The 25,390-nt window shown below is 37.6% G+C and overlaps 1 protein-coding gene across 3 annotated transcripts in view; it reads left to right on the top strand.

The window, feature by feature from the left end:
* Positions 1-25,390, top strand: part of svild (supervillin d) — a 54,724-nt gene that overhangs the window by 16,003 nt on the left and 13,331 nt on the right. For 2 of the 3 annotated variants that reach the window (XM_083555710.1, XM_083555711.1), the window contains exons 3-14: positions 5,915-5,949; positions 9,713-9,774; positions 10,741-10,865; positions 12,977-13,067; positions 15,469-15,896; positions 16,024-16,159; positions 20,733-20,880; positions 21,007-21,090; positions 21,909-21,989; positions 22,082-22,262; positions 22,427-22,599; positions 22,730-22,885. In XM_083555710.1, the coding sequence (XP_083411836.1) occupies positions 5,915-5,949; positions 9,713-9,774; positions 10,741-10,865; positions 12,977-13,067; positions 15,469-15,896; positions 16,024-16,159; positions 20,733-20,880; positions 21,007-21,090; positions 21,909-21,989; positions 22,082-22,262; positions 22,427-22,599; positions 22,730-22,885 (1,700 nt within the window). The remainder of the gene's footprint in view (positions 1-5,914; positions 5,950-9,712; positions 9,775-10,740; positions 10,866-12,976; positions 13,068-15,468; positions 15,897-16,023; positions 16,160-20,732; positions 20,881-21,006; positions 21,091-21,908; positions 21,990-22,081; positions 22,263-22,426; positions 22,600-22,729; positions 22,886-25,390) is intronic. The other variant, XM_083555712.1, reaches the window with a different exon arrangement.

The following is a 25,390-nucleotide window of genomic DNA, read 5'->3' as shown; positions in this document are numbered from 1 at the left end:
GCCATTGTTTCTTTATGCTCAAGGTGTCATTACATGAGCAACCTGCCATTAGGCTTTCAATCCTTTTTTGGCATTGTTCATAAACAGCTGAGTTGATTCCCAGGTCAGAATCTTGATTTTTTTTACCAGTTAAGACTGATTAACTTAAAAGTGACAAGCATTATGCTTGCTTCAGTTGTTTGGTGTCAACAATAGTGATGTGCATAAAAGGTTTTATTTAAATATTCAGAGTTCTCAGTGATCGCGAATGAATCCAGGGTAATATTATTTATTAGGGGAGAAATTCAGGTTACAAGATGGATTTTAGAGATTTCAGGACTGGGTGTGGATGAAAATGATTGGGTGATGGAAGGTAAAGTGAAAATGCACAGTATTTATAAACAATAAACATTAAACAGCAGGAACTTTGTATTGACCTTGATTGTTTTCTCTAGTTTATTACTTTTCAACTTCTGTAACCTTTCCACTTTCTTTGCCGAACTCAAACCAAAATCTCACAATTGTTAACTTTATAAGTACAAAAAAATGTTGGTCCCGTCTGTCATCAAGCCAATGACTGTACGCTACATATCAAAGAAACAGGCAACTTTGACAAATGTTAGAACCGATAGTGTTTCTTGGCATGAATAAAAGGGTTACATCATTTTTCATGATTGGATTTCAAAGGAAAAAGATCAGTGGAGCATTACAAACTTGATAGGCTTAACAATGCACATATTGCTGCCTTAAAGCGTGTGCATGACTTACAGTTTATCTCACAATGTTCTATTTGCCATTAATAAGACCATGTGATCAACCCTAACAGTTTCATCTTTTATCACTTACGTATATGTAAATACTATATGTGAATGTGAAGTGAAGGTAAAATTCGAGGTGATTTCCCAGGCTCTTTGATGCATTTAACAAAAGACTGTGATCACGTGATGCTCTATTAGACTGTACTGTGGTCATGTGACACAGAAAGACACAAGAAGAATGCTTTTCACGCAGTATGACGCAAGTTTCTTCTGCATTGTGACGCAAGTTTCTATTCACTCTTTGCATTTTAGGCGAGTTGGGTTTAGTTCGGAAAAACCAACGTATTTCTGGTGCTAGTGTTATGTAGGATTTGCTGAAAGACAGCATCTACAATAAAAACTGCTCAAAAGATGCATATGTATTGTTTGTCAATTAGCATATGGTCAGCAGGCTCCAGGTTTATAACACATTGTTGTCTTTTACAGTTAGTGTTTGTGTACAGTTTAATGCTTTAATACACAAGTCTTTTGTTCATGTAGAGCAATAACACAGGGATCCGGTTAATGCATTGGAGTTGCTGGTAAAACAGTTAATCGTCAGACGAGCCTTTTTTTATTTTCCCCAACTGCTTTGTGTTTACACAGTGAAGGCCCCAGGTTGTGTTTACACCTTTTTGAGCTTCATGGAAACTTTCCAGCCCACATGACTTCGATAACACACAGTTCACTTGCATTATGAGATTCTCAATGGTGTGACTGAGCGAAGCAATACCGATAGCAAGGACATTTTGACCCGTCATACTGCTGGGTTCATATCCACTACACGAAAGAGCAGCATCAAAAGCATAGTTGTATTATAAGGATGTCAAAGCTGTAGTGAATTTACAGGAATGAAATTCGAGGGCACGCGACTCTACATGCCCTCTGGTTCCTATTCTGAAAGCGCATCCTGCACTCATAAATGACCACATATTAGTAACTAGGATGTGATTTTTCTGTCCTTTTAGCACATTCTCTGCATGCACTGATTTATTAGTTTCCCTTCTCTCCTCTGCCCCTTTCACCATTTTTTTTTATTTTTTGAACTAACCCGGTTGGTTAGTCAGGGTGTATGCTGTTGACTTTTGACCTCTTTTGGAGATCTCTCACAGACAGTCACAGTTTAAGGTCAAGGCTAAAGGTTCATCAGTGGTTCACTTACTGCTCTCATGGGACTCAAGTCAAGAGGTCAAGCACACTTGTATAGTGTGAACACATGCATGTGTAAATATAGGCCTGTGTGTCCTCTAAGAGTGTAACACAATAACCCTAAATGTATCTTTATCTGTTTGAATCTTAACATATTTATATCAGTATTCAAATGAATTTGAAATGGGTGTGGTCTTTTTTTTTTTTTCTTTTACATTTTTATTATATTTAAGTATTTTTCTTTGTAACTGAGAAATGTAAAAATTTTGTTATATTTACAAAAAATAAATAAATAAAGCAGTATGAACCTGATCACATAGTATCTGAATGCAGCATCACACATTTGTATCATAGACGTTATCTTTCTTTATCTAGAGAAATTAATATATGACTGCCTCTTCTATGCATCACCTGGGATCCCAGGCTTCCGACCTCTAGCATCTTTATTTGTTCCAATTTGCAACACATTATTATGTTTATTTTAGATTATATACTCGCATCCCTTTTGTCTGTCAACATTTTCTGCTCAATAAAAGAGCTGTTCTGAATGAGAGCTACACAGATACAGGAGTTCGGTCTCTGTTATAAAGAATAACTACACAATAAACACATAATTTCAGCATGTAAGAGAACAACAGCAGGTGTGTGAGCACAAAGCCCAATTTCACACCACCTGTTGCTTTTTGCTTTGAGCAGTGCGTAACAATAACGTGTAACAAAAGCAGCGTAAAATAAATATTCTACTTATATATATATATATATATATATATATATATATATATATATATATATATATATATATATATATATATATATGGTGAATACGTATTTTAAGAAGAAAGAGGATCATAGGGTGACGTATAAGAGTGGAGGAAGGTGCACACAGGTGGACTGTGTTCTATGTAGGAGATGCAACCTGAAGAAGATTGAAGACTGTAAGATGTTGGCAGGGGACAGTGTAGCTAGACAGCATCAGATGGTGGTCTGTAGGATGGCTTTGGAGGTGAAGAAGAAGAGAAGGAAAGTGAGGACAGAAAAAAGAATAAGATGGTGGAAACTAAAGGAGGAAGAGTGTAGTGTGAGGTTCAGGGAAGAGGTCAGACAGAGGCTCAGTGGTGGTGAAGCGGTGCTGGATGATTAGGCAACTACTGCAGAAGTGATGAGGGACACAGCTAAAAGGTACTTGGTGTGACATCTGGAAATAGAAAGGAAGACAAAGGGACATGGTGGTGGAATGAGGAAGTGCAGGAAAGCATAAGGAGAAAAGTAGGCAGGAGTACAAGGAGATGTGGCAGCATGTAAAGAGGGATGTGGCGAAAACCAAGGAAAAGGCATTTAAGGAGCTGTATAAGAAATTGGACACTAAGGATGAAGAAAAGGATTTATACCGATTGGCCAGGCAGAGGGACCGAGCTGGGAAGGATGTGCTGCAAGTTAGAGCAATAAAGGATGGAGATGGAAATGTGTTGACTAGTGAGGAGAGTGTGTTGAGAAGATGGAGGGAGTATTTTAAGCAGCTGATGAACGTGGAAAATAAGAGAGAGAAAAGATTTAATGGTGTGGAGATGGTGAAGTAGGAAGTGGATAGAATTAGTAAGGAGAAAGTGAGAGCAACAATTAAGAGGATGAAGAGTGGAAAGTCAGTTGGACCAGATGACATACCAGTAGAAGCATGCAGATGTTTAGGAGAGACGGCAGTGTAGTTTTTAGCCAAGTTGTTTAACAAAATTTTGGAAGGTGAGAGGATGCCTAAGGAATAGAGAAGTGTGCTGGTACTGATCTTTAAGCATAAGGGAGATGTGCAGACCTGCAGTAACTACAGGGGAATTAAGTTGATCAGTCACACCAAGAAGTTATGAGAAAAAGTAGTGGAAGCCAGGCTGAGGGAAGAGGTGACCGTCTGTGAGCAACATTATGGTTTCATGCTGAGGAAGAGCACCACAGAAGCATTATTTGCTTTGAGAATGTTGATGGAGAAGTATAGAGAAGGTCAGAGAGAGTTTCATTGTGTGTTTGTGGATTTAGAGAAAGCGTTCGACAGGGTGCCGAGAGAGTAGTTGTGGTATTGTATGCAGGACATGTATGAGGACGGTGTGACAGCAGTGAAGTGTCCAGTTGAAACGACCTACTGGTTCAAGGTGGACGTTGGACTGCATCAAGGATCGGCTCTGAGCCCTTTTCTGTTTGCAGTGGTGATGGACAGGTTGACGGAGCAGGTCAGACAGGAGTCTCCATGGACTATGATGTTTGCGGATTATATTGTTGTTTGTGGTGAGAGTAGGGAGCAGGTTGAGAAGCGCATGGAGAGGTGGAGGTATGTGCTGGAGAGAAAAGGAATGAAAGTCAGTAAGAGTAAGACATACATGTACATGTGTGTAAATGAGAGGGAGGGCAGTGGAGTGGTGCGGTTGCAGGGAGAAGAGGTGGTGAAGGTGGAGGAGTTCAGGTACCTGGGGTCAACAGTGCAAAGTAATGGAGAGTGTTTTAGGGAAGTGAAGAAAAGAGTGCAGGCAGGGTGGAGTGGGTGGAGAAGAGTGGCAGGAGTGATTTGTGATAGAAGTGTATTTGCAAAAGTGAAAGTTTATAGGACTGTGGGGAGACCTGCGATGTTGTATGGTTTAGAGACAGTGGCATTGAGTAAAAGACAGGAGGTGGATCTGGAGGTAGCAGAGCTGGAGATGTTGAGATTTTGGTTGGGAGTAAGAAGGATGGACACGTTTAAAAACTAGTTTATTAGAGGAACAGTGCATTTTGGACGTTTTGAGGACAAGGTGACAGAGGCGAGATTGAGATGGTTTGGACATGTGCAGAGGAGGGACATGGGGTATATCAGTAGGAGAATGCTGAGGATGGAGCCACCAGGAAGCAGGAAATGAGGAAGATGAAGGAGGAGGTTTATGGATGTGGTGAGGGAAGACATGCAGGTAGTTGGTTTGAAAGAGGCAGATGTAGAGGACAGGGGGTATGGAGACGATTGATCTGCTGTGGCGACCCCTAATTGGAAAAGCCGAAAGAAGAATAAGAAAAACACACACATGTATATATAATGTTTTTCTTTTTCTATATATGAAAACATTAACTAAACAGTACACTTACTTTAAAAACAGGATCATCAGATAGATAACTAGTCTGCATAAGGAACTGAAAGGTTTTTAATACTATGTCTCGGAACTGAAATGAGTGCTCTTTAGTGGAAATGTGACAAGGATTCCAGAGATTTCTAGGAACATGCTTTTCTGAAAGTGCTTTGGTGATGGAAATGCATATTTTTTAATCTTTCTTCCAAACCCACACATAAACATGTTTACACATTTACATGTCAGTAATTACAATCATCAAGTACAGATGCCAGATTCTGGTAAATCCTTTCACAGTAAGTCTGGGAAGTGCTTGAGCTGTTACCCGTTCTGGAAAAGGAAATGGACATGACTATGTTTAGTCAGTTTACTTTATGCTTTGTTTTAAATCGTGTTTGTAGGTGCTGTACTGGGCATGTGGCATTTGTGTTTATGAAATTGCATTTCCTGTTGTCATTCGGGGAAAATGTTATGCTGTCCTGACTTGCATGTGTTATCGGCACATGATAAAGCCTTTTTGTCAGAGTTTATCCCCCCGTGTTAAATTTGTCTTGCTTATGTAATGTGTAAGTTCTTAATTAAAGCAAGCAGCTGCTCTCCATAGTGTGTCATTTGTGCTGGATGTCTCTCTGCCCTAAGAGACCGATCTAGCAGTCTACTTCTAAACAGATGTAACGAAGTCTTGTTGTAATGGAATTTTATTCACAGTGGCCACATCTGCAACTAGTTTTACTTCAAATGCTTTTGTGTAGAGACAGATTTTTATCATGAACTGTATGAAACAAGCTTTATCATGTCTTTAACTAGAGCAGATTCCTCAGAAAGAAGCCAGGGGGGATTTAGAGATTTCAGGTGGAATTGCGTCATACGATGTATTGTTTCCTCATCGCTATGCCTCTGTCTCTTTCACAGACTGCCAGGCACAGAGGAAGTCAAACCGCCCAAGGGTAAGTTACTTTCCCCAAGTCCCTTCAATGGGTCCTTTGTCATTCTATTCTCTTCTTCCTCTTCTAATGCCGGTGCACTCAAAGAATCCCTGTCATAGCACACAGCTGAAACGTGAGGCAGCAGTTATGATTCAGGATTGCATGAAATTGAATGTCCACGCACCTGCACATACGTCACAAATACCTCGATGATCCTAGGACATTTTCTTGTCACATGTACATATCATTATTGAGGATTCCTGTTTCTTCTGCTAATCTATTAAATATGGTTTTGTGATGAGTTCATAAGTTTTAACACGGCCTCGATATAGACATTTTTATAAACAGTTTTAAGCCTCTCCATTTTCAAAATTCTGTTTACCTTTCTTGTAAACTCTCTCCACCCACCCAGGAATGTCAAAATGATTTGCAAACATTATCATGAGCATGCCAAGAATAATGTAAAAAATTGCATGGCAGAGAAGGCTTTTCTCAACGATTTATATGTGTGGGCTGATGATGAGGTACTACATAAGCATGCATGTGGATATAAAATGTTCACCAGGATCTTATCTAAAATCTCCCTAGAGAATGGTGTATAATTCCAGAGCAGCACATTGAGGAACAGCACAGTGTGCACACGAGGGTGCAATAATTAAATAATGTGTGATAAAATGTAAATTTTAAATAGACAATCTAACATATTAATAACACATAACATAAGAAACGGCTATGCGCCTGCCAGTTGGTGCTGTACTGTTTTCAAAATGTTTTTTCCACTGACATAAAACATCAGTGAATCGGTTAAAAGTAAGTTTTAACATTGTTACACCTTGGAGGTTGTTTTAAAGAGCTATTTTTGAATCCTCTCCAAACTGCTGGTTTAATGCAAATGGAAAAAGTTTCAAAAGCAGTCTGTTCTATCATAATCTGAGGGATTTGTATGATAGTGTAGCACAACATCATGCTGTGTAGGCTTAATCCACAAAACCAAAGAATACAATGGCAGTTTATGATGCAAACCGGTTGATTTTTAAAGCACACAGCAGAAACACACTCATTGTTCTCTATATATATATAATCTTTGGCTGGTAAATGTTGTCTTTGAATGTCAAGCCTTTTTTCACCCAAACTCTGAGTTCTGTTTTCTGTGTGAGGTCCGTAGATGCAGATCAATCCAGATAATATCATACCACTGCATACTAGTTTGGGAATCCCCAGTCAGTTCAGTCATTTCTGCACGACAATTTGGAAGCAGAAGCCCATGGAAGACTCACACACCACTCATCTGTTCCACTGCAGAAAAACTGGTGGAAAATGTTGCCTACAGGATGGGGAATGCTAACTCAGCAGATACATTTTCACAACAGAGACAGAACGAGAACTATGAGGGAATAGAGGTTGAAATTAAATCCTGATGTTTCACCTCTCTAGGGACAAGATGTGATATTCCCAAAACAGACCTCGGTCAAGTCTGCTCTCTCAGCAGGAGCAAAACACAGCACTCAAGACTAATCCTAGTACCTGGGACTGAAATGCAGGCTAACCCCTCAGCTTCTTTTCCATGCTAACATACGGGCATCTGCTGTGGGTCAGAGCGTTCCCACGCAAAACACACTCACGCACATTCAAACAGCTGGATCTGTACCCCCTAATCTTTTACAGCTGGTTCCAAATGTCCTGTATAGTTTTAGTCTGTATGTCATTTGCAATAGAAGTCTGACGTTTTCACACTGGGTTCATGGTGTATTGTTTAAAAAGTCATTTAACGCACGTTACAAATATGATCATAAATACGGACAGAACCCCCACTGCCGTTCCATGCTGCTCTAAGTTTAAACTTTGGAGGAGATGAGATTCATTTGGCTGGAAAGAGTACAAACAGGAATGACCAGTGTGATGTACTGTCCAGGTTCACATTGAACCGCTCACCTCACTTATCACTTATTCTCTCGCTTATTAAGCCTTGAACAGTGCTCCCAAGTGTTCAGCTTTCACAGACTTTATGTAAGAGATCATGTAAGAGTTGGATAAGAAGCTAATACAATTTTTATTCTTTACTGAAAAACAAGCACTTTCTTAACTTCAAAAGAAGCTTTTCTTACAGTCACTTGTGTCGATGTTCTTCATTTAGGACCCCTACTTTATTCTTATATAGGCTCCTACACTCAACTACTGAACAATACAACCATCAGTAATTAAATTATTTTACCCAAACAAATTACAACAGGCAACCCTACATAAAAACCTATAAAATAAATTATATTTGACACATGCCCTCAGTTTTCTGATCATAAGATTTATATGGTTTTTGTTTCTGTTTTTAATTTTTTTTTAAACAACCAATTCCACAATTAGTCCTTACTCTTCCAAACAGATGGTCAACTAGATTTTGGAGTGTAGTTGTCGAGATTTGTGCTCTTTTAGCTACGAGGGCATTAATAAGTCAGGTACTGGTGTAGAGTGAGGAGACCTGAGGTGCGGTCAGTGTTTCTGTTCATCCCTAAAGTGTTCGGTTGGGTTGATGTCAGAGCTCTATAACAAGCCAATCAAAGCCCTCCAGTCCAAACCATGTAAACCATATTTTTATTGAGTTTGATTTGTGAACAGGGGGAGAGGAGGGACATGGGGTATATCGGTAGGAGAATGCTGAGGATAAAGCCACCAGTAAGGATGAAAAGAGGAAGACCAAGGAGGAGGTTTATGGATGTGGTGAGGGAAGACATGCAGGTAGTTGGGTTAAAAAAGGCAGATGTAGAGGACAGGGGGGTATGGAGACAGATAATCCGCTGTGATCAGGGGGGTTGTTATCCAGGAACAGGTTTGGGTTTACTATTTGAATTGTGTTTGGGTTTCGATAGTATAATTGTGTTGCCTCCAACCTTGTGGTACCAATTTGGGGAAGAACCACATACGTTATAGCTGGTAAATTCAGGTGTCCCAATATTTTTTCCATATAGTTTTTAGATGTGTTATTATACGTGTAAACACCTTCAAAAGCACACTAGGGGACAAAAAAACAATCTATTGTCCAGTCGGATATTTTTAACAATTAGAATTAATTTAAAAATCGAAGTGAAATTGGATTTTATGTTTGCCATATAAACAGCATCTTTTAATCCTGACTGAAAGGAAGGACAAAGTAAGCATGCAGTGAAGTATTAGCAAGTACAGCCATTCAAAATGAGCACTAGGCACCATTAATTGTGCACACAATGGTAGCGATATAGGAAAAAGATTAGTGGAGAGCACTTCACTTTAATGAGCAGTGAGCACTTCTCACTCAGCTTACCAGTCAAATCTTTGAGACCTTCTTGGGAAAAGACATATTTCCAATACCGTGATTGGTCAATCACCAAACATGTTTCTTCCGGAAATCCAGAAAGTCATTTAAAGTAAAAAAAAAAAAAAGGAGGCACTGAGGAACAAGATTGCTATACACAACTAGACAGCTTAAAGATAACGCTTAAATGGTGTATTATGTCAGTATGAAGATGCATTTAAAAAGAATGAAAGGATTTGATACTGAGCACATTGCAGTAGCAGCCTCAAAAAAACACCGGATAAAATATTTATTTCAAAGGAACTTCTTTTTTTACTTATTTCTGCTCTTTGTCATGCATTAATGCAAATAATATAATAAATAATATATAATCCAAAAATTCATAAAATGTTTTGCATTCGCATTAAAAAATTTAAATTAACTAAGAATGTCATACGGTTGCATCTTATAAAATGAATTAACATAACATTCTTTACTTTTTTTTAACTTGCGTGTCTGCAGATGATGATAAAGACAATGACAGCTTTAAGACGACCGTGTCTGCCAAGATGTCTCGCTGTATGGTAAGTGGGCGGAGCTTGCTTGTTTCTCCAGGTTCTTAGGATTCTTTTGCTCTGATCACCCTGTTTATCATCGTCAATCTTTTTATCATACACATTTTGATAGCGTGTTTACAGCAGCAATGTTTTTTTTTTTATTTGTTTTGTATTTAATGTGCTGCAGATCTGTAAATAATAGCTTTTCAGTGATTTCTGCCTGGGGAATTTATATTTTTTACATATAAACACGTCCCTACATTGTGTTCATTTGTGTTGAAAAAAAGATGGAAATGTGTGTTCATTTAAAATCATTTCATAGATGCTTTATATAGTATATAGGATAAGTGTTTCCAAAGATATTTCTGAGAACAGTGTCTGGCCTTTATTAAAGCATTTTTGGATTATCACTGCAGAGCTCCATAAATCCTGTTTAAAGAAATGTGTGTTTACCCCTGATGACTATTTTGGCTGTTACAGCTGGATGATGCCAAAATCTCCATCTCGGGCTTTTGGAAATCTCATTTGTCAACCTCTGGACATTGTTTAGTATTGGTTTCACACTTGGCAAATAAAGTAGTGCTTTTTAATCATTTTTTTTCTATGTTCTGTCTGCTTTAAAAACATATAAGTGATCGTTCTCTAATCGAGTATCTTTCTCTAATTCTCTACCTCTTGCACAACCATGATTCACTCTTGTGACCTTTTTACTCTTTTCTAACTGCTGCTTACTCTTATTTAGTGTAAAACACTTTTTTCCCACCCATGATGTGTGTGTGTGTTGGGGGGTTGTTCTATCTCCAGGAAGCCCTGCTGTGTCCCCCTTGCTATTACTCGGGCCATTTTTTTAAATCCTTACACTGAATGACTAATTGTAGAGCTGTTCAATGGCCTGACTCTGGAGATTTGTTTTGATGTGGAAAGTACCCATAGTTCTGTTCCAGCCTTTCTTCTATTTTCTTCCATTTTCTGACCTTCTGTTTCTCCACTTAGGCTTTAGAGACACCTGAAATCTCGTCCAGCTCAAAGCCCATCTCAGAGGAAGGCATACAGGAGGGACACCATGCCAACAGACAGAGAGAGCCAATCAGCACTCAGGACTGGCGCTCTGAAGCCAAGTACGTGCATTCACTAAACATACACTCTTGCTGGTTTCTTTGGATTTTGGCCTGAGAGCTAATCTGCAGCACTCCACCTATCCTTCCTAAATAATAAAATCTTTAGTCATACGAGTAATCATGTTCCATTACCCCCTTTAGCCTTAATGTCCTTCCTGTTTAGCAGAGCAGGGTTAATGATATGTTACAATCACTGCAGCATCTTGCAGGATTCCTGAAGGATAGGTATCTGTCTGAAGCCAGATCTAGCCTGTTTTTCTGTCTGAGTCTCTGAGTGTGTCTAGATGTCTTTTATGATACAGTGATGTGTGAGGTAATGACATTTTAAATTATGATTGGCACTCACTCGTCTGCAGCCATACCAGAAGCTGAGTCAGAGAGCACTTGCGAGTCAGGTTCTCATTGCTCTGCAGGGAAAAGAGATCGTCTCTGCTTATCTCACTGCTGTGCAATGTGAAATCCTGAGCCAGCCAATATTACCCTGATTGGCTCCAGTACATAGGACTCTAGGGCACTTAGTAGAATAACCGTAACTGAAATTCAGTGCATCTGGTTTTTAGCTCTGCAGTGCACCATATAAAAAAGGTCATTCCAAACTGTCAACTAATTTCAATATTAAGCTCTTCCAATGATTTTGAGACCTTTAGATAGGATCCAAGCTAATATTTATGATTTTATGCATTTACGTCATGTCTGCAAAGGGGCTCGCAAACTGTAGTCCCCAAAACAGGCGGTTTTTCATGTTGCTTTATTGCACATTCGAGTTTCATAACCAATAGTCGATTAAAGCTTGCTGGGTAATAAGGATGAATGTGAACATTGAATAAATTTTCTTATCTACTACATGATAGTACATTGGCCTTGGACTCTGTCAAAGACTCATAAACAACTCCCAGACGAGACGAAATGACTCACATACATTTAGTTGTCATTAAAGTCACTTAAATTAATTTCTAAAAATAGCTCTTCAGCCAGAGTGTCTTGTTAGTAGCTTTGGACAGGAGATGCTCAACATGAACTTTTGAGATGCTTTCCATTAGGAGTATTTAGCATTTTGTAAGGAATATCGAATATCAGTGCTTTGTAAAGGTCAACACAGAAAGGTCTTCAGGACAGTTAAATTTGTGCCTACTGATTTCTCTCTGGTTTCTCTTTTTGTCTCATTAACTTTCAGAGAGAGAATCTTAGAGATGCTGGTGCATGATGGCCACTGTTTATAACATAAACAATAACAGGAGCTTGTCTCTCTGGCGTTCCTTGACATTAAATGTAACTATAAACAGCTGAAAACCACTGTGTTGTTCAGTAGTAAATTTAAAATGGTAACTTTTGGGAAAGTGCTGCATGTGTTATTCATTGTGTTTTTTTATTTACTGCATATAAAGGCTATAAAAAATGTAAACTAAATCCAAACAGCATATGTAACAAATATATATCTTAAATAGATGCCCTCGTTGTCTCAGTAAACCCTACAGTAAATTTGGTCAAACATAAAGCTAAGTTTAAATAACAAACCTTTTTGCACTTTTTCAGACAAACACAAACGGCCATGTCTGTCATTTTTATGATAATATTCTACTTTACACCGTAAAGTTGATAAAGTGATTATGTGGGTGTATCTACAGCTGTATATGCATTACCGCTGACAATAATGTGCAGGTGGGGTGTGTTCTGTTATCATGTGAATTATGGCAGGATACTGTCAGAATGTATGTTTTGGGCTGTGTGTGTGTGCATGTGTGAATGTGAAGGGGGAGTTTGCTTGAACTTGGGCTGGTGCTCTTTTTCACTTTTGTTCTATTGGCAGTGGATGCCATCATGACTTACTTTAATGAGTATAAACATTCACGTTAATTAACTTGTCTCTCCAAAGCAGCTTCTCTCCAAAACATTACAGAAACTACAAAGTGTCTGTTTTCATTCATTCTTCTGCTGATTGACATAAGCATGTGGTTTATGTTAACTTATGCATTTCATGTAAACCACAAATTATGGGGGAAAATACAATGATGCAACAGTGCTGTCTTTAGGATAACCAGATTACTTTAGCAAAACAGAGCTGATTTGTTTTGTTCTAAAAGCTTATTTTTATTTTGCTTTGTTTTTTGTAGCAGTAAGCCCCTATTGTCTTCATCAACTGAGGAAGAGGAGCCAGATGGAGAAAAAGGCAGTGAGAAGGAAGCACAGGATGAAGGGAAAAAGGTGAGAGTGTACACTAGAAAGGCTTGGACTTCAAGATGATTGTGAGTTTGATTTATCGTTTATGTAACACAAGTGTCACAACACAGATTTTTAGCTACCGGTAGGTTTCATCATGAACCACGAACAGGAATCAATAAGACCCATCATATTCTATTGTAAGGCAAATGTGAAAAATTTCCCTTATAGTAATGTCATAGATGAATTATTGTTGGCTGTCCAAAGAACCATATAAGATCCATTTAGAATTCCTAATACTGGCCATATTACATCCATATCTCTTTAACATATTTGTTGTTCTTCCACATAATTAAAGGCCAATGTTTGGAGAACATACACATGAAACAGCATATAGTTAGTGCAATAGTAACTAGTGGGTTCTGTGATATGTGTATAATATGTATGTGTGCTGTAACAGTAGCTTCATCCAAAATATTTTATAAAAATGTTTCTGCAATAATCAGACCAAATAATCAGACCCCTCTACTGTGTGGGTGGGATGACGCAGAGGTGCTTTGATGCTATTCTAAAAGAACAATTGATGTATCAAGATCCATCTTGATTGTCTATATAATAGATTACTATCATTATTTCACTCTGTTACATTTTCCCTTATACTTTTTCCGTATTGTTGCAGTTTGAGTTGATTTTGGGCCAATCACTTTTCTGTTGCACCCCTCAGGAAAGGCACTAATATTTTCAAGAAAAAAAAGTTCAAGTAGTAAAATCCTGCAGCTTTTCTCCAACACTTGCAACATTTACCTCAAATTATGTGTGAAACCTTTAACAGCAAAAATTACATTTTAAATTGGTCTTCTCTTTTTATCTCTAACTTTGGATGCTGAAAAACTTTGTTAATATGCTTGCATATGGTCTGTCGTTTATCTAATTATTTCTATTATTGTAATACAAATTAAAATTGTCGAATATGCTAGCTAGTATATAATGCAGAGATGAACAGACTAGGGTCAAAGTTGGCCTGGGGTGACCATTGATTTGGCCTGCCATGCCATATATCATATTTATGAGGGTTAAAAATGCCATTGACACAGATCTTCATTTCTAATTTAACTAATTCAAACATTCTTATTTCTAATTTCTTTTTTATTTCATTTTTGAGCTGCAAAATTGTCTTTCTGTCAACAGACGTTCGATCTGTTAAACTTGAACAAGTGCCAACTAATTGACACCTACATAACATGCTGACTTTGTCGATAGGCTAATTTTGAAAAAAAAACAAAAAAACAAAAACAAAAGCAAGGATCAGCTTAAAGGTCACTGATTTTACAAGTATGTGGCTGTATTGCTATTGCACTGTAAATAGGCTCGTTTATATGTTTTCATTCTACTATATGTTTCATTGACCTAGAAAACTTTCAAAATTTAAATGCAACAGTTTACAGTGCAGTTTCCTATGTATTTATTTATTTGTAATTATTATGAGTCAGACCATGCAACATTAAATCTTGGTCCATGGCTTTTAATCAAGTTTGATTTTTGGCCCTGCATGGGATGTATTGTGCCACTGATTTCATATATACATAACACACATATTAACCGTACCCTTTTACCAGTTCACCACTAGTTTAGTGAAATGAATTGTCTACACGATTCACATTGTGTTTCCACGGTTTTGTGGCTTTACACTGAAGTATTAATTTGATCAAATTTGATTATGCTAAAACCTGAAGAGAAGCCAGAAATGCATATAATAGTATTTTCCCCTCATCCCTATCCCTCTATGTCTCTTCTCATGTCTCATTCTCTCTGCCTCAGGGTCACCATGCTCCTGCATTCCTTGCTCTGTCCTCAGGGTGTGTGTGTGTGTATGGTGAAGCTGCTGATAAAACAGGCCCCAGCTCTGTTTTTCTCTTCCTCTTTCTGTCTCTGGCTAGTGCAGAAGGGCAGGATGGGGAATCTGGGGGCTATTGAAAGGAGGAAATGGAGAGGGGGGTGTGCTTCTGGCAGATAACACACTCTTTAACTCGACACAGAGAGCTAAACTGCAGGATCTGTTTTTTGTCCTACTGAACATTCATGACAAGATCACAGGAACATATCCAGTAAAACATGTGTTGTACAGAGATAGTGGACATGTAATAAGCCATAAGTATTTAAACTCCGGTGTTATTATTGGGTTATTCATCCTAAAATTCCATTAATCAGTAGCTACTCTGTATTAATAAGGGTGTAGTTATGGGCGGGAGGAACTCAAATCTGGTCCTGAGAATAAGGTTTTATTACTTTTTAATAGAAGAATTTAATTTGGGATTACTGGAGATTTTTTAAGTCCTGTATGAATCAACAAGGCTAAAAAATATATATACATAGAGAATCATGATGAATAGCAGTTCACAATAAAGTTGAAAAATTGTCATGTTTGATTTTTTTGGTCATTTTTCAGGACTCGGTCACTGAACTTGAGGTTCGTGAAAAGATGTGTACAGACGTTAGCGAGGAGCCCCAGTCAAGCTCAATTCTGACTGTGAAAACCGAGGAGCAGGAGCTCAAGTCTCCCACAGAAGGCTTGCAAAGGCAGGATTCACGTGGCCTAAGAGGTATCTTAAAGAAAAGTCACTCTGCCAGCCTGGAGGCCGAGCCTGTGCCAGAGATAGTTAAATCTAATGGCAAAGACAATGAGGAGAAAAAGCAGGAGGAAAAAACGGAAGAAATGAAAGGGGAAACAGAGGTGGATGGTGGGATGAAGGTCATACAGAGGGGAAACAGCAGCTCCAGTGATGATCCTCGTTCACCCTCTCTATGTACGTCTGAGGACGGCGATGAGCTGGACAGCAGCCTGGACGGCAGCATGAGCTCGTCTTTCAACCAGAGGTATGATGGGAGGTTAATTCAATTTTTTCCAGTTAGAATTGTTGTCACAGTGCCAAAATTCACATTTACAACAGAAACTTTTGATTCTCACTCTGCACCTTTTGTTTTGTTCTTGTTTTTCTGCCAGATTGGCTGAGCTGACCAGTATTGAGGAAGACTGGCGCGGTAAACTGAAGAAAACCAAAGCCTGCGACGTGGTCCAGACGCCCCTGGCCAACCGCTTCAGCCAGCTGCAGGATTCTGAGAAGGCATGGAAGAAGAAGGTAGACACATACGTGCACACAGCTGAGGATTTGCAATTATCCAAAAAACTGGGTCATTTACTGGAGCTAATGTTACTATAGAGACACACATTGAGGAATCCTCAAGGAGAACCATTACAGCAACAAGTGTCTTTCTACACCGCAGTCATTATAGTTCTATTCATTTCTATGAAACACATGTGATTTCAATGACCTTCTAATTTAGTCACAGCTGGCCAGAATGAGGCTAATGAATGAATTTATTGGAACATTGCACATTCTTTAATAACCTTTTAGACTTACATTACATCCCACATTATGAAATATATAGCTATTTTTATTACCAACTCAGCTAATGAAATATGTGACACAATATATGATCATTAAAAAATCTATAAAAGATTATATATCCGCAAGGTCCCAAGTATAGTTCTGAGTATGGGATTCATGGGTCCTTGTGGTTTTTCATTCAAGTTTTGGGTTCACTGCTTCTCTGAAGCATTTCCCCTAGGTGTGAGTAAGTGTACTAATGTATGTGTGATGGGTGTCGTGCTATAGACCAGCTATTATTTTAGCATAACTTGAACTTAGAACATATTTTCTCTGTGATAGCAGGTCTGATGTATGTCTAACAAAATATCCTACTTCATTGCATCAGTATATTGTGTGCAGTTATGACTGAAGAGGCCGGTGCACGAGCTGTGTGTAATAATGTCAGCATGTATGTCTGGCAGTCTGTCCTGTAACACACACACACACACACACATAAAAAAGATTCACTCTTATATTTTGAATCTGTGCCACATGTACTTTTGATCCCCAAATTCCATATACCAAAACTTGCTTATACATGCAAAACAACACTTGATTTTCCCAGTCTTTTTGATCTGTCTTTGCAGTTTTCTTCTTTTGTGGCTGAGTCCCAGCTTCAAAAGCATAACTTTAAGCTCTTATCATCTCAAACTCATTGGTGACTCTGGAATGATGAACTTTAACCTAAATGCTGATGGTTTTTCATCCAGTAATCCTGCCAGTAAGACTCTGGCTTTCTTCTCCAGGCTGAGCCTGATGCTGAGGCTATCTCTGACTAAATGAAACTATCTATCTCCGTATGAGGAATGTACTATATGTTAGATATGGCAACAGTAAAAACGTTTGTATATGGAGTTTATAGAGACTTCTTAAAACATTGCATTGTTTGGGCAGTGGCAGTTTTGGAAAAACATTTTTCCATTTGAATGTTTACTATGTAATATAATTTAGCTCCAGCATGACTATTCATTTTTATATGTATTAGGGTCTGGGAAATCAGTTTAGCATGTGCTTGTTTTTAAGCCTGATTTGAAGCCTGAACTATTGCTGATTTGACTTCACAATCTGGTCAAATTTGTGTAGTCTGCCACAAGGTTGGCCTCGTTTATTAAGATGGATACAAATGTATTTACTCATTAATGTTTGCAAGAGAGTTCACACAAGAAATGTGATCCTAATGAAAATCCAATTAGTTTGGAGAAGTATTTGTAATTTACAAGAGTTACTGAGTTGGTACAAATTTAGATATACAGTAAAGGAGACTAATGTGAATCTTGATCTTTAAATCTTGCCTGTAGATTGGCTTGAAACTCATTCATTGCTTTCTGTAGCCTTTTAATTAGAACAATTAATTAAACGTTTGTGTGTGTCTATGGTGACCGAGGGGCTGCAGTGGCTGAGCTTCCTTATTGGACATGATCTTTTGTTACTGAATGTAATTCTGCTGTGCAGTGCACGTTTTTTACTTACAATTTGCTGTCAGACAAAAAGAGTTTCTAAATGTCGTGAACTGATGTCAACTGAATTAAGAAATTTGTGCATCTCTTTGGCAACAATGTTGAAAATGCTAAATGGATAGTCTTGATGTATGTATGGCTGATCAAGTTATAGCATCAAGTAGGAATAATTGTATCATGTGGGTTAGAAGCAGGCAACAAAACTGTACAGTGTATACTAGGAAATGTCTGTGCACAATACAAGAGGTTGGAAAGGGAAACACTGGGTGTTAAACTGAGTAGGATGAATAGGTATTATATTGGAGTTGATTGGAAAAGATTTTAAGACAATTCAGATGCTTCCTCTAAAGCATATGTTGTCTCTGTGCCACCCATTTCCTGTATAGACGCCATTGTCTATCTGCTAGCTTCAGTTGTGTTAGGGATTACAACTTCACATTCAGACAGAAAATGGCTTGATGTTGCTGTTCGATGTGATCAAGTGCAAAACAAACAAAAACAAGAGGCAATACACTAGTGTTTGCAGTTTGACAGAATGTTACATGATTTACTTCATACCAAATGACTTACTGAAATGATGTATCACTATTCCGAAGCCTTTTCCCTTAGGACGTATTGTGTTGCAGCTTTTCACATGAATCAAGTAATTGGAAAATTGTCAAAGTCCAGGAGGTCTGAGCCATATGCCTCCACAATATTTCTTCCACTTCAGATTAATCAGAAAAAAATCTGTCTTCTTTATTTCTCTCTCACACTCATTCTCCCTGTGTGGAAGCTCTCTAGAGAGGAATTTGACAAGTGTCGACTCAGCTAAAACAGGGTCGAGTAAAAGCCCAGAGGTAACACCATCTTATGAGAAAATCAGCTCCAGAAACATAACAGTGACCTCATAACAGCTCAGCCTGATATCTACATGCACCTGCTGTTGAGCTTTTCCACTTTGCTTACTGAATTACTGGGTTCTTAGAAGCTATTAAGAATTACTCAAAGATGTCACATAATGCATTTGCTTTCTTTTTGCTGCCTTTCTGACATTTTGTCTTTTCTTTGCCTCTACAGTCTATGTTTATCTGCATTCCCTACTTCAATCTTCTGTCCTCTCTTCTTCCTCCCTCTCAGCTTCTGCTTAGACTATAGTTCTTTATCATCAGGTGAGTTTTTAGCTGTATGTTTTTGTCTTGATGCTTGTACGCAGCTTTTCTTTGCACGTCTACGAGTATGATGCATGCCATTTTCTTTTTCTTTTCCATAGATCTGCGTTATGAGTTCAGTTGAAAATAATCCCAGTCTTGTTTATATATTTTCATTTATTACAACATGCATAAGGGTTTGGTCATCCCCATTTGTTTAGAGAGGTATTGTTTAAAGGGTATTGGATGTCCCTCATAAGCCTTTTTTATTATGCCTCTCTTTGACGATAACTTCACCTCTGGGAATGGAAATGGAATATTGTTTAGTTGTGGCTCAGCATGAGTTCTAGGGAAAATGCTGTCTTCCTGTGAGGCTCTGGGGCTTTTTGTTTTTACTCTCTTTCACACAAGTCACTAACAGCAATTTTCCCGGTGTAATTGACTCCAGAACGACTCTTTACTTTTATGTGTATGTGCGCAGACTAACTTATGCTTGTTTAAGGCACCCCAAACTTCATCAGATACAATTCATCCCAAGGCTCGAATTGTTAAATACAAGAATTTACAAGCTCAATGTATTTTTTTCGCTCAGGCATTGCCAAGGACACCTGCAATGACTGCATGTTCTAATGTTCCAGATGTTGAGGGGCACGGGCCGCGCGTTTCTTGGGCCCTGGAGCGCCATCTCTTTCCTGCTTGCGGGCTGAGGGGTCGTCTCAAGAAGTGTATTACCTGTGATTATTATTCCATGTGGACCTTATTTCTGAAAGGCCTGATTCATGTTGGTGGTGACTGAATAATGTTGACAGGCTAGTAATTTATTCCTGTTGAGGGATTGTGGCTCATGATGAAGTTTCTTGGGGGAATTGAAGTGAATTGAATTGTTTTACGGTTTTCTGCTGGGTCACAGTCATACTCATCTGGCTTTTCTCACAGAGTCAATATGAAGTAATGTGTTTTACCATGTGTCTATTGGAACACTGGCTCATTCAGTCTAACCCAAAAATTCCCTTGCCTTTATTACACCAGGTGGGAAAGAGCCTTGAGTATTACCAGTAATTATTTCTGAAACCCAAAAAAAATTTGACACAGTTTTAACCACTCAGTGTATTGTTGCACTAATGAAAATGACCCCTGGATGATATCCACTGTATGGTTTCCTCCCTTATGGGTCCAGACGCTGCCATGGTAGGGATCATAAATTCCTTGGACAGACATTTATTATCACAAGGGGGCCTTTACGACTGAGAAGAAGAGACGGAAAAAGTAAGGCTAATAGAAATGTCTTGCTCTAAATTAGTAGGACTGCATGACTGATAATGGATAACAGACCAAAGCGAGAATTTACATTCTTTATAACAGCGTGTCAGGGTTCAATTTATTATACTGTACATGCATCCATGGTAATTCAATTTGATGGTAGAATGAAATTTCAGTGGTAGTACTCTTCTTATCTGCAAATCATTTTTCTGCGCACTCATTAGTGCAATGATTGAGAGAAATTTATGTCACAGAGCTAAAACACATGCATGTATGTCTGGCAGCATAATTTCCAACTGTAGCTGTGCTCTTTGGTACAGAAAATTTAATATTTAACTAGGGGTGAATTGGAGGCACAGTTTAGTGTCACAAAATCTGACAACATATTCTGATTATATGTAAATATATTTCCTTTCTGGCTTTCTCTCTATGCAGAAAGCTTCAAATGAAGTGGAGACAAAAATGTCCTTAGCCCAACGGATGAAAATCCTGCAGGAGAAGGAAGAGCAGTGGAAATCCAAAGGGAAAGGAGCTTTCAATGACTCCACACAGTTCTCTGTGGCTGGACGCATGGCCAAGAAAGGTACACACTCATCCAGATGCAGATATCTTGGCTTTGTTTACTTTGTCCACAGTACACTACACTGAGATGATTTCATATCCGATCTTGCTTCCACTAGTTGACTGTATTACATCTGGTTTTTTTTAGGTCTTGTATCCCCCAATAGAGATGATGTGCCTATTATCCTCAGCAAGAAAGCAAGCCACAGCACACCAGTCAAACCCTTAGAAGGTAAAACGTTGATATTAGAGATGAAACCAAATACAAAATATATTTTGTACAGACAAAAACAAAAAGTGGGTGTTTTTTTTATTTTATTATTTTTTTATGAAGATGATGTTAATTAATATAAGTGTTAAATTAGAAGTTTGGAATTTTCTGGGTTAAATAAAAAACTGCTAGTTTGCTTATATTTTGGATAATAAAAGGAAAGTACTATAAATATTGTAAATATTTTGTGCAAGTGCAAACCAATCTACTGGTTTAATTACAGGAAATTGTCTGGTTTAGAGCCATGCCCACTTTGTGTTTAAATCTGAGGACTTGTATAATTATTTGCAATATTATAATATATTATTATATAGTGTATATATATTAACTAATATATGGGGGAATGGCGGCTTAGAGTTTACCATGTATGCCTCACACCGTTGGGTTTCAATCTGCTACCACCCTGTTTGCTTAGAATGTGAATGTTTTCCCTTTGTTTTAGGGGTTTCCTCAAGGTACTCAGGTTTTCTTCCCTCATCCAAAAACATGTGCAGTAAACTCTTTGGCATTTTTAAATGTATCTGTAGTGTTCGAATGTGCCCGGTGATGGGTTAGAACTCTCTCCCATGTGCTGTGTCCTGATTTTCCTTGGATCGTTCCCCTAGACCCTGTGTGACCAAAGTAGAATAGATGGATAATTACTTGTTTAATTTACCCTAAGCCTATATTGCTTTATCATATTTGAGTACAAACTAATTTATCTCATACGAACAAAGAGAAAACAAAAAGGTTTGGATGACCTTATAGCTCATCTCCGTGCATATTGATGTTTTCCGCAGAGATCTCCACTCGTCCTGATGCTGAGGGCGACAAGAGGCTTGACAAACTGGAGTCTTTTTTAGACAAACTTCACAATAAAGGTGATATAAAATTATTTCTCAGACAATATTGTATTGTTCTATTAAGAGACAGAATCTAAGCAAATGTTTGACATATGTAAATATACCTGAAGGTGTGAGCAGTAAACTTTCTACCATCGAGGTGATGGAGGAGAAGGAGAAGGAGGTGATGACCCTGGATGATGACGAGTCGTTTCAGCGTTTTTTCAAGTCCATGTCCCCCACAAGCCTGGGCGCAAATTTGCTTTTGGATGAAGAGGAGGATTTCAGTAATCTTCAGTTTGACTCCCCAAAGTAAGTTACATCTTCATTCATAGTGATGTCTCTTTTATTTAATCTTTTTAGATATATTCTGGTAATTCTACCTTAATCCTTCTGTTTCTTATCATTTGTTTGATCTTCTCGTTTTGTCTGATTTTAATGTTTTTCACAAGTTGTTTGTGGTTTTTTTTACCCAGGTTAACCACATCAGTAGCAGAGCACAGACGGGCAGTAAGGCCCTCCCGCAACACAAAAGGCTCAAGAAACCCGCTACGTGCCTTGGCAGCTCGAAATGACCTGAGACAGGCTTACACTGAGCAGAGACTCAACATAGCAACCGTGGAGTCCAATAGGATCCAAGTGGAGAGGAGTGAGACTTTAAATCACATTTCACCCACTGAATACTTTCCACATGAGATTAAATGAATTTATTTATTTATTATAATTTGTTTAATAACGTTAAATATATCTTTCTTTTCCTCATGCTTATGTGTTCTTAGTGGCCAAACACTCAAGATTGGCTGGTTGTGCCTTGGCTGGATTGGCAAGTAAAGAAAACTTTAAGAAAGTAAACCTGCGAAGCGTTAAGTCCACTGAAGTGGTGACCAATAACAGCGCTGTGCCTTTTCACAAGCTCATGCTCATCCACATCAAAGGTGGGTGTCACTGAAGGGAAAAGCTAAATAACTGAGTGGGAAGACATGAGCTGAGATTCTATACTAAACAACAAACACTTCTAATAATGCCACATAACTAATTATGCCACATAACTAATTTGTTCCGCTGATTCTCCTGATCTCTCACGGATAGCACGATAGACCAAAAAAACGTATTGCTAATTGTTTTTATGGATTTTTATGTTGAAATATTGAAATTTATTCCTAAAAATATAATTATTAATTATAAAATTAAGTAAAATGTTAATACAATACAGTACAGAAAGTAAAGAATGTGGTGACGTATCTTCAACTCAGCCTCTTTTTTGACGTCATAGGACACTTCAACCAAAACACAAGCAGAGAAACCACACATAGGCTACGCTACTACAGAACTGTATACTGTACAGTACTATCACTATAAATGAGATACAGTGTACTGTATTTTTACGAATTTACACAAAATCCATTATGCTGTATTCTTGCAAATGTTTTTTGCGTGTGTTTAAAGTGTGTGGGAGGATGATTTACGGCTTAAACAATAAAAAAAATTCGCATTTTTGGGGTGGCGTCCGTGGGGTGTTTTTTTGTTTATGGGGGATTACTGTACTTGTTCAGTTTTGTATCTCTTTGTCAAGACCAAATTTAAGTCTAGAATACCTCATTTAAATAAATCAGGTAAATTCCTGGAAGGTAATGGAAGGTGGTATATTATTATTGATATACCACATATATATATATATATATATATATATATATATATATATATATATATATATATATATATATATATATATATATATATATATATATATATATATATATATATATATATATATATATATATATAATTATTTATACAATGGACTGTCTGAATACTCGATTCTAAATGGTATGTGTTCAGATCTTTGGACTCACAGGTAGTTCTGATCAGTTTAATAACCATTCTAAATGAATGCTGTAGAATACAGTTACATCTGCATACATGGTGAGACAGCTACTTTCTATTTCCTAATGACCTTAAGTAGCTTACTTGACCATTTTTGCATGTATGATTAATATTGCAATTAAAAAAATCGAGCTCAGATACAAGCTGAATTTGCAGAATGCGAAATTAAATTAAAAAGCTAAACAATGAATCACCACCAACATCTTAATTATTAGAAAAGTCATGACACAAAGCCACGTAATTGACACACAATCTCTCTCTCTGTAAAAAATAGAAGAAGCTTGAACCAGAGTCAAGGAAATATATTTTTTAAATTATTTATTAAAACCTCATTAAAATCTATAAAATCTTATTACACTTCTTTATTTTTGTGTGTGATATTACAATGGGCAGAATATTATAGCAGTTGTTATTTTATTCATTCAGTCAGTTTTGGAAGATGAAGAACCAATTGACACGAAGCGTTGGTTGCTACTGCGGCATGCCTTCGTGCATCCTTTACAAACACGGCTGTAGTGGAATTTTGCCTGGAATTTTCCAGTAATTTTCCAGTAATATTGTTATATATATATATATATATATATATATATATATATATATATATATATATATATATATATATATATATACTGTATATATATACTGTATATAAAACTCTCTATGCACTTTGCTCCGTAGTAACTCACTCACATTTAGTTCTTTTGAGTACTGTATATGTGAAAGAATGACAATAAAGCTTGAGCTGAATTAAGGTGATATATGTAGTTATATAACATTACTTGTCACAAACGTGACCCCACAAAGATTTCTTTGACTCTAGTTCAGGTTTTTTTACAGACTCAATTTCAAACGTCAATGGAAATGTTGCGCAATTCCTGTGAATAAAAGCACAAGCAGCACTATTGGCACTATTTTCAACACCCTTCGGGCCGGTGCGGAGCCATTAAACATAAATTAGCTTTCACTTTCAGCTTCCACTGAGTAGAATAGAGCAGCTGGGGCTTTCTCAAATCCAAACACAATGAAAAAGAGCCAAGTCTTCAGCCGTGACATTTGGAGTGACTGATATATAAAACCTTTAATAGAATTTGAAGAATAGAATTAACCAGTAAACAAAACAGGTTTATACAAGAAAAGGTTTAGAACAGTAAATAAGGTTAATATGTTCTTGTTTCCCTGCTCTTATTCCACATCTCTTCAAATGCATACGTATGTTTTCAACGTTGAAAACATGGCTAACTTTGAATAAATGCCTGAGATATGCTTTCAGATATACTGTGGACTTGATTATATTTGATAGGAAGCATAATGTTGTCATTTTTTCAATTAGTTTAATTTGCATATGTATTTTATATTCCTACTGCCATGCCAAATAAGCTGATGCAGTCAACACTCGACATATGTTGGATGCAGTCAGCACTCTTCTTATATATAAAAAAAATATTAAATAAATACTAGCTTACAGAAATTATATTTACTGCCTGTTGTTACAGCAAGCATTATCATTTTTTTAAGCAGCATCCAGTCTTAATACACTTTTCAGTATTGCAGTAAAA

Source organism: Silurus aristotelis (assembly GCF_946808225.1).
Source record: "Silurus aristotelis genome assembly, chromosome: 12".
Lineage (NCBI taxonomy): Eukaryota > Metazoa > Chordata > Actinopteri > Siluriformes > Siluridae > Silurus > Silurus aristotelis.
Note: the sequence above shows the minus strand (reverse complement) of the source record. Positions and strands in the feature narration are given on the sequence as shown.